The sequence below is a fragment of the Sesamum indicum genome, linkage group LG9, assembly GCF_026168435.1.
Source record: "Sesamum indicum cultivar Baizhima isolate 11 linkage group LG9, ASM2616843v1, whole genome shotgun sequence".
In the NCBI taxonomy this organism is placed as follows: Eukaryota; Viridiplantae; Streptophyta; class Magnoliopsida; order Lamiales; family Pedaliaceae; genus Sesamum; species Sesamum indicum.
Window position 1 is genome coordinate 18,179,312 of NC_142665.1, and position 12,668 is coordinate 18,191,979.

General features: G+C 35.9%; 1 protein-coding gene across 1 annotated transcript; it reads left to right on the forward strand.

The window, feature by feature from the left end:
* The first annotated feature begins 2,400 nt into the window (after positions 1 to 2,400).
* Positions 2,401 to 12,061, forward strand: PLDDELTA (phospholipase D delta). The gene is made up of 10 exons (XM_011101590.3): positions 2,401 to 3,626; positions 5,181 to 5,297; positions 5,824 to 6,018; positions 7,557 to 7,865; positions 7,947 to 8,015; positions 8,191 to 8,338; positions 8,663 to 8,811; positions 9,588 to 9,746; positions 10,589 to 10,789; positions 11,526 to 12,061. Exons 1-10 carry the CDS (start codon positions 2,682 to 2,684, stop codon positions 11,820 to 11,822), a joined length of 2,589 nt encoding a protein of 862 aa, XP_011099892.1. The 5' UTR covers positions 2,401 to 2,681; the 3' UTR covers positions 11,823 to 12,061.
* Positions 12,062 to 12,668: the final 607 nt, after the last annotated feature.

Here is a 12,668-nt window from a genome sequence, read left to right on the forward strand (position 1 = left end):
AATTCTTTAAAATAATTTAAAGTGTAAATTTAATTTAATTAATATTGAATGTAAAATTTATCATCAAATCAAGTTCCCACAAGTGTTATAATTGAAGTGTTCAGCTAATCAAATCGTACGTTGTAGTACAAAAATTCGAGTCAATCAAGTGAATCCACGTGGAACAGTTACACACATGTCCAATTAAATCAAGATAAATAATTTGATATTTATCTTTTTAAAAAATACAAATTAAATAGATAATAGCACAACCAATCATATCATACCAAATATTTGATGTATTTATTTTTTTAAATTAAATTATAAAAAAATAATACTAAATTTGTTCAAGTAGATCGTAGCTCTCCCTTTTTAACACCTAAAGGAGTTCTTATAATTCATTTGAGACGCATAGAGAGAGAGATATGAGAAGTTAGATAAGAAGGTCTCAAAGATTCTTTCTATAAATTACATCGAGTTTAAGAATATTTAAGGCGCTCAAAACGGAGATCAAATCGGCCGTTAAAATACCCGAATTTAATTTTCAAATCTCAAATGCATGTTCAAGATTATATGTTTAACTCGGGATTATTGACATGTCATTATTGAATCAACATTATAAATATTCAAATTCAGGCCTAACGAAGAACTACATGAAATTCTATCTTCGAATTTATCAAATTTATAAATATTACTTTTAAAAAGAAGAATCAAGAAATAAAGTAGGAATTGTACATCTTTCAATTTATGTGATGGAATATCTTTATTTATCATAATTTTTCTTATATTTTGATTTTTTAGATACAATAAAATTTATTTTCATAAGTGCTTATTACAATTATTATATCTTTCCATCTTCAAAATATATGTACAATTCAATTTGAAGTTAATAATTAATAATTTTTTATATCTGATGTGGGGACCACACATAAATTTTTAAATATTATAAAACAACCCCAAATTATTTAAGGAAAAAATGCAATATATTCTCTTGTCTTATTGGAAATGAGCAATTTATCCCCCTTAAAAGAAAAAACTAGAAATTACCTCCTTGAGTTGTAAAAAGATAGAGTAAAATACCCCCCTAAACCCAACGGTACATTACACGCTCCCGGCGTGCATCTGGATGTATTTTTTTTAAATCAATAAAAATATTGTTTTATTTATATATATTTAATTTAATATATTAATACATATATATTTATATGAATAATATTTATATAAATCATATTTAATATATAAATATTATATATTAATATATATAAATACTTTCTTTCTTTTTCGTCTTCAAACCGCCGGACGACAGCCGCTCCCACCGATCCCAGCCCCCTCCCCTCGTGCTGTCGCCTCCCCCGCCGCCTTCCCCTTCCTCCTCTCTGTCATAACCCCCTTCCTCCTCCCTTTTCCCTCTTCCTGGCGTGCCGCCGCTTCCTCCCCCTCCCTCCCCCTCCGCTGGCATCTCTCTCTCACTTTCTATATATATATATATATAAGCTATATCATTTAATTATATAAATATATAAGAGCATATATATATTCAAATTTAATTATATATAATGTATTATTTTTATTTTTATTATGTAAATTTAAACTGTAGATTTGAATTAAATAGAATCCACATCGTTGATTTATTAGTTAAATTTGGACTTTAGATTAATCAAAATCCAACAGTCATTAAATAAGGACATACATATTGTTCTAAATTTTAAATTAAAAAAATAATAAATAAGGCATGTGTGATGCACGAAACGCATTCAGAGGGTATTTCGCTCAACTTTGATAACACAGAGGGATAAATTGCTGTTTTTTTTTTTCTCACAGAAAATAAATTACTCATTTCTTATAACACAAGGAGTAAATTGTATTTTTTTTCGATCATTTAATTGCCAAATTACCCTAACATCCACATACTATTTCTAGTAGACCGAAACGTGACATAATAATGCACTTGATTCATAACCATCCGATCAGAATTGAATCAACCATTTACGATTAATATATACAACTCCCAAATATCAATTAGAAGTTTATTGTTTTTAATACACTCGAACTTCACCTCGTTCACTATTATTCAAACATCGAAGAACTATAATCAACATGTTTGCACTATTGCTAAAGTCCGACCTTCATTCACGAGTTAGTCATCGAATCTGATCATAGACCTAATAAAAAGAAATAGACTGAAAGCGAACTTTAAATGCAACCTCAGATCAGCATCTTATTCAAATAATATCGCCCTTTGATATTATTAATTAATATATTCTATTGTTGAATATTAGGACATGGTTGTTTGTCTTTCTTGAAACCATGGTTCTTGTTTTTTCTTCCTATGAAGTACAGCAAAAAATAATAATATAGTAGAGAGAGAGTAGTCTTAGCACAAGAATAATGCAGTGGGCCGAATGGTGTGGGACACAAGGGTGATGCACGTGATCCTAATCTCTCACACCACACCAACTACCCCACTCTTCCACCAGCACAACGTGCCTCGATGCTAAACTTCGCCTTCTTGTCTTAATTCTTCGGGATTCAATTCAATTATCCATTCCTTCCTTGCTGCTACAGTTTTTCCCCTTCTGCCGTCTGTTGTTTCTTTGTCTGTGTATATATCCAGTACTCATCACTGTAATCACTCGCTTCCTCACCTGAATTGCACTCGGGCAGGCGGATAGCGCGAAATCTTTGTTGCTTGCAGCAAAATCATGGCTGATGAGCCAGTGTTATACTTGCATGGAGATTTGGAGCTGCATATCTTCGAGGCCCGTAGCCTTCCCAACATGGACCTCGTCTCTGAGCGCCTCCGCCGGTGTTTCACTGCCTGCGATGTCTGCCGTCCCACAGCCGACTCGGGCGGAGATGGAAGCGACGGCGGTGGAAGCAGCCGCCACGAAAGGAAGCTACACCACCACCGGAAGATCATCACCAGTGACCCTTACGTCACAGTGTCGGTTCCTCAGACCACTCTAGCCCGCACAAGAGTGATGTCCAACTCCCAGAACCCCAAATGGAACGAGCGGTTTCACATCCCCTTAGCGCACCCCTTGGCCTTTTTAGACATTCGCGTCAAGGATAATGATATCTTTGGAGCCGACACGGTGGGAAAAGTCTTAATTCCGGCTGGAAAAATCGCTTCCGGTGAGGTAATTTCGGGATGGTTCCCGGTTATTTCGTCTTCAGGGAAGCCGCCGAAACCCGACACAGCGCTGCGGCTTGAGATGAAATTCGTTCCCTGTGATAAAAACCCATTGTACAAGCACGGCATTGCTGGTGACCCGTCACACAGAGGGGTTAGGAATACTTATTTTCCGCTAAGGAAAGGCAGCTCGGTGATTCTGTACCAGGATGCTCATATTAGCAATGAGGATAAAATGCCTGAAATTGAGTTAGATAATGGGTTAGTTCGCCATCACGCCAAATGCTGGGAGGACATCTGCTACGCGATTGCTGAGGCGCATCATTTGATATACATTGTTGGGTGGTCGGTTTTCCATAAGATTAAGTTGATTAGGGAACCCACCAGACCTCTGCCTCGAGGAGGGGACCTAACGCTTGGGGAATTATTGAAGTATAAATCTCAGGAAGGGGTTCGAGTTCTGCTGTTGGTTTGGGATGATAAGACTTCGCATGACAAATTCTTCATTAACACGGTATTAATATCTACATATCTTATTAATTCTTGACGCCAATAGTCTTTTTTGTTAAATTACTGTCTTTCAATGAAGTTTGGGACTGGGATTATGTTATGGGGATTGTCATTTTTGCAGAGTATGGGGTTGATGATTGACTTGTTCTTGCAGCATACTTGTATAATATGGGCGGTGAAATTGAGTTCTTCTGGACATATGAGCTGTATATTTTTACTTTTTAGTTTTTGAAAAGGTATGCTTAAAAAATATAGTATCGTATATCACATGGTGTTATGTATACATGTGGGATTTTCAGGGAAAATAGTTGGTCTGGGGTAAAAAAAATGCTACTTTTGCTTATTTTTCATCTTGCCCCCCTTTTTAAGTATCCAGTCCGATCTGCCCTATCTTTTAGTATTCAATTTGACCAGAGACAGAATTTTAAATTAAAGTTGGAAAAATTGGAAGTTTCATGAATATTTGCACTATTACCCTTAAACTTAGTGGCTGGGAGTTAGTAATTGATATTTTAATTGAGAGGGTATCTTTCTAGAAAAAAAATATAGTTTTTTTCTAGGACATTGGGCCTTGAGGTGTATCTTTAATGCATTGGCATTAAGCCACTGTTTTCGCATAACATGCCCTAAGCTGATGATACGGCGAATCTACAACTGAAGAATGCTACACAGTATAGAAAAATCAATGTCAGTTGCTTTGACCCTTTAAATGATAGCATAAAATGAGCTGCTAGTTGCATATCTTGCATCACTCACATAACAACTATACAATTTCTTTTTTAAAGTTACCCTATAGCATTGACTGACCATCCAGATGGAAATGGAAATAGGGAATTGGCGACAGATCAGAAATTAGAAGGCCAAGTATCTTTTTGTATTATAGGAAGATCATAAAATAATCACATTACTCTCCAAAATCTTGTATTCACATGAAACTAGTGACTTTTAGGTATGTTGGTCACAGATGTTATGATGGATCAATGTTAGGTAAAATTTTCTAGTATTTGAGCATTGTAGTACTACATATGAATGAAGTATCAAAATATACTAATACTTCCATGCTTGGCCAAAGAACTGGACATGTAAATTTCAGTATTCTGAGGTGACTGACGGTCAATTGCATATTACGCACAACTGCAATCAATAAGGCTGCAAAGATCTCATCTCATCAATGATATTGCGATCTATGTAGTTTAGATTGTAGTAGGACAGTTCATGTTTCATTCAAATATTAAATCCTCTCTTATTGGAGTTTGTTTCAATAGTAGACATCAAATGAACATATAATAACAGCAAATGTGCTTATTCCCTGAAAAATGCTAAGTGACACGTGTGATGGGCTCAAATTAGTGATATATTTAATTCCTTTTTTTAGTCAAATGACCCAACAATTATCCACTATGAAATTATCTTGATCTGCAGTACGTGAATTGTCAAAACCGATGTATTCTCTAAATAGCTACTCCATATTTCTCATCTGTTTGCAAGTGTTTCAGTTATTAGTAGAATTAAGTTCCCTTGCAATTTATTTGAATGGTTTTGATGCCATTGGATGCAGGCAGGAGTGATGAAAACGCATGATGAAGAGACCAAGAAGTTTTTTCGGCATTCATCAGTTATATGTGTTCTGTCACCACGTTATGGGAGCAGTAAACTTAGCTATATGAAACAGCAGGTAGAGTTTTATATAATTGCATCTGTTTGTTAATTAAAGCCATATTATTTGTCTTAACATGCTCTAATTCATTTTTTAATGGTTAATCATTTTGGTACTAGCCTAGTCATCAATTTGATCTAATTCCGAAAATGGTTTAAGTTTCTATAATGCATTATAAAATCATTTACAACTTGTTTTGGAGTATCTAAGAATGCAACATGAGATAATACTTCAGCAATTGCATTGATGGTTTCTCTGGAAACGAAAAGAAGTGAAACTGGGATTTTGACTTTTAACATGCCAAGGGTGTTGAGTGAATATTGTTTGCAAGGGAGTATAAAGGCACCACAAATTACCATCGAAAAAGTGGGGCAGAAACTAATCTGTAATTTGCTTCTTGTGCATTAGAAGCTTTGGGAAATAACCATTCATCTTCCTGTACTGTTTCTTGAGAGTTTCTGACTCAAACTGGTGTATGTACCCCCTCCTCTCCTCAAGTGGTTAGTCTCGCCTGCTTGACTTACTCCTGAAATCTTGCTTCCAGGTTGTTGGGAATCTCTTCACGCACCACCAGAAATGTGTTCTTGTTGATACGCAAGCTCATGGAAATAATCGAAAAATCACTGCATTTCTTGGCGGCATTGATCTCTGTGATGGTCGTTATGATACACCTGAACACCGTCTCTTTCGTGATCTTGAGACTGTTTTTAAGGACGATTTTCATCAGCCTACATTTCCGGTCAGTATTTTCCCTTCTATTGTTTCCTTGCTGCTCATTGAGCTTTGCTCTCGTTCTGTGCTATAATTTGAACCCTCTACTGGGTGGATGCGTGGAAGCTGAGAACATATTTACTAGTGAATCCATGTCATGACCATGGACACAAACAGGCAGATGAGTTTCCTTGAGGAAACTAAAAACGTAAGGATCTTCCTCGTTTATGAGCTGACTAAGTTCAACATCCTTGAATATCTTCAAATTATGTGTTACATTTTGATTTGGATATTTGTATTTTCTCCATTATCTCCTTATCCTTGACCTTAAGTTCATTAGCCAAAAACAGTTGTGATGTGGGTATGACGTAGTATGCAAGAATACAATCTCTTCTGTTCGTTCTGATCTCCAACTATTTATGTTAGTTTCTTGGTTTGACTTTTCTCCTAGTGCACATGATCAATTATGATCTTATGGTTTTTGTTATATATTTCTATTGTACACCATGACCGAAAATAACTATTCTGTGCTTTGCTATTATTGTCTTTTAGCCTGCTTTTAGTGACAGATGACATTGTCAGTGTTGACATGCTTTATAGTTGGAATTTTTATTGTTGTTGGTTATGAGAGCATACGTTTGGTAGTTATGAAGATTAGTAGATAGAGATTAAGTCTGAAGAAGCCAACTGAAATTGCAAGGTCTCTGTTGTATACCCAGGGGATAGGGAGGAAAATGAGATGGCTTAGGTATCCAAATCTGTCGCCTATGGTTGGGTATAACAGACCCTTCAATTTATTTGATATCATGGAGAGAAGGAGATCCCGTCCTGTGCTTGGTATGGCGTTAAAGTTGAAACGAATGGAACGCATTCTCTACTGATTTGATCCGTTTTGATCATTGGATTAACAAAGTAAAACAAGAGGAAAGGAGAAACTTCTCATGCTCGTCCCGGATTTCAGATCAAGGGCAAACACAACAAAGATGATAAGAACTCTTGTATGAGTCAGAGCTTGAGCAATAATTAGCCTTTGTTAAAATGGATTTTGATGGGGGATTTGATACAATGAAGTCAAATATTTGCGGTTTGGTCGCAGTCAGGTCAAAACAAGAAAAGATGAAAACATTAAACGGGGGGGGGGGGGGGGGGGGAGAAGGGGAATTTAACTTAAGTCTAGACAAAGGAAAGTGAGTTCTGGTGGGTACAAGGGATTAGGGAAGGACCTCCGGCCTCTTTCAATCCTCCCTACCAGATATAGCTTTAAAATGATAAGCACCATCATAAAACATGATCAAGGTCACTAAGCCAGTATAGTACTTCATAAATCTCATAAAAAGGAAAGAAAATTTGTGGAAAGTGAATGATCAATTCTGTGACTGATCATACTACGCACAACACAGATCCTATTGACTTGTGCATGAGGTGGTAAGGTTAGCATTTTTGGTGGTGTTTTATCTGATGGTAAATCACGCTTATTATCAGAACACCTAAGTGGTGATTTTAAGTGATTTTTGCTCTATTCTATCTTCACGTGCTGATTTTTCATTCATTAATTACCTATTTCAGGAAGGAACAAAAGCTCCTAGGCAGCCATGGCATGATTTGCACTGCAGAATCGATGGGCCTGCTGCTTATGATGTCCTTATAAACTTCGCTCAGCGTTGGCGGAAAACAACCAAGTGGAGAGAATTTAGTTTACTACGGAAAAAAATGTCCCATTGGCATGATGATGCTATGATTAAAATTGAGCGAATATCATGGATACTGAGTCCTGCCTTTTTTGTTTCCAAGGATGGAACTTACAGATCTTCACCAGAGGATGATCCTAAGCTATATGTGAACAGGGAAGAAAATCCAGAAAATTGGCATGTGCAGGTTAAAGTCCCCTAGTTGTGAGTGCATATTTTATTGTTGGATAATCTTGAAATTATATGTAATCTTGGCTTGCTCCTGTAGATCTTCCGGTCCATCGATTCAGGATCAGTGAGAGGGTTCCCAAAATTCTATGATGAAGCTCAGGCACAGGTCATAAATGAAAACCTTCTTATTGCCTTTTGTCCTTTTGTATCTTTGTACATTCAATAATGAAACTGCGAACAGATTGGAAGTCCTGGTAATGCCCTCAGAGTGATCATTGCTGTTCATCATGGGTGATGCTAGCTTATCATTTAATAATTTCTCTAGTGCTGTTATGTTGCAGAACCTTATCTGCTCCAAAAATCTGGTTATAGACAGAAGCATTCAAACAGCATATATTCAGGCAATAAGATCTGCTCAGCATTTCATCTATATTGAAAATCAATACTTTCTTGGCTCTTCATATGCTTGGCCAGCGTACAAAGATGCGGGTAAGAATCATACTTTCTTGTTTGTCTCTTTAAAAGTTTCTGGAATGCTATATTTTTTAGTTTCTATGGTTTTCAATTATGTATTAGATGTTACTTAACGCTTAGATCTAATAAAATTTGTAACTATGAATTTGAATTCATGCTATCATAATACAAGATGATTAGTTGAGCTTTCTTAATATCACCTAGAAGTTCAGTTACCTGACTAGGATCTTCTTCCTCATTACTAATCATTCTATGTGTTTGCTAGTTTACCAACAGTGTTCGTGACATTTTCCCTTTTAAGTTTTATGGAGATTGAAGTCACTCTTTCCAAAAATGCAGGGGTTGATCATCTAATCCCTATGGAGTTGGCGTTGAAAATTGCTAGTAAAATAAGAGCTAATGAGAGATTTGCTGTGTATGTTGTTCTGCCAATGTGGCCTGAGGGCAATCCCAAGGACAATGTTATGCAAGAAATTCTTTTTTGGCAGGTAATCTGCCTCTAATTCCCCTGATGTAGTTTGTTTATCCTAGAGACATAGTATCCTTGCTGAATGCGTCAAATGCACAAAAAAAAGTTATATATGTGATATTAGAGCATATGGACTCTATGTATTAGTTCACTAGACATGACAAAATTAAAGTTGATAATGATTGCATTTGGTTACAAGATATAATTTTGCTGCTACTTACTTCATTTTACTTGGGTAGGAGAAAAGGAAGGATTTTAGGAGAAAGAAACTTTATTAGATTGTGAGAGTTTAGTATCTTAGTTCCATGCATTTGTTACAGACCTTGGTTATACAATATGACAGGAGTGCAAATTTTTAGCGCTCTACTATTTTATCTGATTGGCGTAGCTGCTGGAGAGGTATCTGATAGTAAATAAATAGAAGTATGAGCCAGTTCTTGCTTGCATTGTTTCTCTATTGTCCCTTAGGCAGCTGCTTCGCGGTGCGTAGGTGGAGTATCAAGAAGATCTTTGCATTTTTTTTCTTTCCAGTGGATGCTCTTAATGATATTTAAACACCCGAGATGCCTTTTTTAAAGCATCCTGTGTTAGTTTGCAAACATAAACTGTCTGGTCATTCTGCGAGCAAACTTTTTTGGTTTGGATTCAAGATTCTCTCATTTTATTATCTTGTTGCATCAACTGGATGAAAGATACTGTGATAATTTATTTGGTGGCATGGGATGAAGCACTTGACAAAGTAATATATCAAGTAAGTAGTGGAATTAAGCTCTTCACGTCTTTTTTGTTGGATAGGGCCAAACAATGCAGATGATGTATCAAGTTATTGCGAACGAGATCAAATCAATGCAACTTTTGGACTCTCATCCACTAGACTACTTGAATTTTTTCTGTCTTGGCAATCGGGAACCATTTACAAACACTGCTGCTCAGGTTTCTGGAGATGCTGATAAGGTTGTTATACTAAACCACAATATACACCCTTTCTTGTGTTTACAATAATGTTGTACATATACATGTACTTAGAAATTATTACTCAAGTGCAAATTGCATGCTAAAGTTTTATACTCTGCATTGGAAAAAAAAAAAAAAGGGCATGAATTTTACAGTCATGGCTGTCATTCATGGTAAATTCTTTTGAAACTCTATAGCTGATGATGGAGTCTGAGAAGAGGTGCGCATAGGTGATGTGATCATTGTATGTGTTAGCTACGGCTATTGGTGAATGGATTATGAAGGCTCAAGTTTTAGTCCTAAGATTTCTGAAAGGAGCTTTTTTGTATCGGACATGAGAGAATGAAAGAAGAACAAATTGGACCTGTTCCTAACCAACTATAACTGCTTAGGTGATGAGGAACACCCAAAAGGACATACATATACATATATCCAATGGAAAACATGAACACAGAAGAGATAATTGTCTCCTGGGAATTAAAAGGCCAATGGAGATTTGAAGTTCCTTTAACATGCCATAATCATCTTCGTGGAACCTGGCTTTGTTCTTGGAGTTATCTGAATCATATGTTCACATATTGTTTTCATATGTGTGATTCAACGGAATCTGGGATATCAGAGATGGTAACATGGATCCTCTTCTCCGCTATGCCATCTCCAGATCAAGCTAGTCATTTTTACTCCTGAATTATTATTGCCATTTTTCATGGTTTGGGGCATCTAATCATCTAATTTTAGACGGATTTGCAGCCATATCTCTATATCAGGATTATGCATTTCTATATTGTTATTTTTTTCTTAATCTTATAGAACTCCTGGTTATGCATGAGCCTTCCAATCAGGTTTCAGACTCACAGAAGTTTCAGCGCTTCATGATTTATGTGCATGCCAAAGGAATGATAGTGGATGATGAGTACGTAATAATAGGGTCAGCCAATATTAATCAAAGATCAATGGCTGGCACTAAAGACACAGAGATAGCAATGGGCGCGTATCAGCCTCATCATACGTGGACAGGGAAGCAGCGACATCCACATGGCGAGGTTTGTTCATTTTGTGATGCTTTTCCTGTTCCTATTAGCGTCAGGTAAATTATTGCCTGTTAATTATCATCTGGTGGCGCATGCTCTCAACTGATTATTATTGCGATGAACAGCTTAATAGCATGCTGAAGTTGATTTTATAATAAGGTCTTGTACGTGTTCCAGTGCTGCAAGTGTTCGCTTTTATGGATAAAATCTTTAGCTCTTTAACTTTACAGTTGCATCTGTGTCATTTTGGTAATAGTATTTATATGCACCACTGGAAGAGTGTAAAAGATGAAATTGTCGAATTTGACTTTCCAGTGACAACATAGGAGTTAGCAGCCTTGAATCTTGACCAGTGCCACGCCTTATTCATATAGCAAACAAAGTGCGGTAGTATTGCCTTTTAAAGGGCTTTTGCATCAATAATAGCAAGTCTCTTTGTTGTAACTGATATTGGATACGGATGCTGCTCTTTTTACTTGAGAAAATTTGAGCACCATTACCAAGCCATACAGAAAGATTGTTGAAGAGCTAAACAGAAAAAGCAAGTAATTTGGCACAAATTGCTAATTGAAGTGGAGGAAATCTAACTTTTCAATCTTGTGAAACCTTTGAAACCTGTCTTTTTCGCCACATCATATAGTGACAACTATGCATATGACAGCTATTGTAGAAAGGAATGTAGTTTGTTTAACTTTCAATGAACAAAATGTTCCAACAGACCCATCAGTATTGAGTTCCATACCTGCAGGTTTACGGTTATAGGATGTCCCTCTGGGCTGAACACCTTGGAACGGTTGAAAGCTGTTTCAAGGAGCCCGAGACATTGGAGTGTGTAAAGAGGGTGAACGAGGTTGGTGAAGATAATTGGAAGAGGTATGCTAGTGATGATTTCACACTACTGCAAGGTCATCTTCTCAAGTATCCTGTGGCTGTCGATGTTGATGGCAACGTAAGTCCTTTGCCAGGATACGAAAACTTCCCAGATGTTGGCGGCAGAGTTCTCGGAGCTCATTCTCCTACTATACCCGATGTTCTTACAACATGACATCAACCCACCTTGTTTTCTGGACCTAATATTTTCAACAGTCTTGTAGTCATCAAAGTTGGTTAATCTCTTGCCTTTCTTTTTCGGAGAGGAAGACTGGATTTCACTTTTGATTATTGTGTACAAATGTGCATATGAGTGTCGGCTCCCATCAAGAGATGAGGGCACTGAAGTTTGATTATGTAGTGATGGTGTCGTGTTTTGAGTAATGAAGAAGTAAATCGCTTGTCTAAACTTTAGATAGGTGATAGCATCTGCCCCCTTTATCATTTTAATGCATCGCTACAAATTGAAAAATACCCTTTTGGTCTTAAATTTCTTGTTTGTTATTTATCTATTTATCTTATTAATCTTTATTTTTCTCTTTCTTCTCAACTTCCATGTCTCTTTTTCTTTTTGTTTTCCTCACTCTTTTTTTCAATAATTTATTATAATTTTCTTTTAATTTTTTAATATTTTTATTTACCCTAATAACATTTATATTTTTTTAAAATAATAATTAAATTTTAAAATCTACAGTGTCGATACTATATTTATATCTTCTATATTATTATAAAACACTCAAAGTGGTAGTTTTGATACCACTACATTAAATTGTGTTAATACTGAAAATACCCTTCAACTTCCCAATTCATGTTAAAATTAGCCACTCATTCAAGTTTTTTACAAAATTAATTCCATGCTCAAAAAAGTAATTTACTTTCAATTTGTTTAAGTTTATTATAGCATATCAGTATTTGTTTTGCATGTATATATAATAATCGTTATCAATATAATATATATTGTAGAAAGTGTTAATTTTTAATTTAATTTGAGAAAAATATGTATTGATAATTAATGTATTGA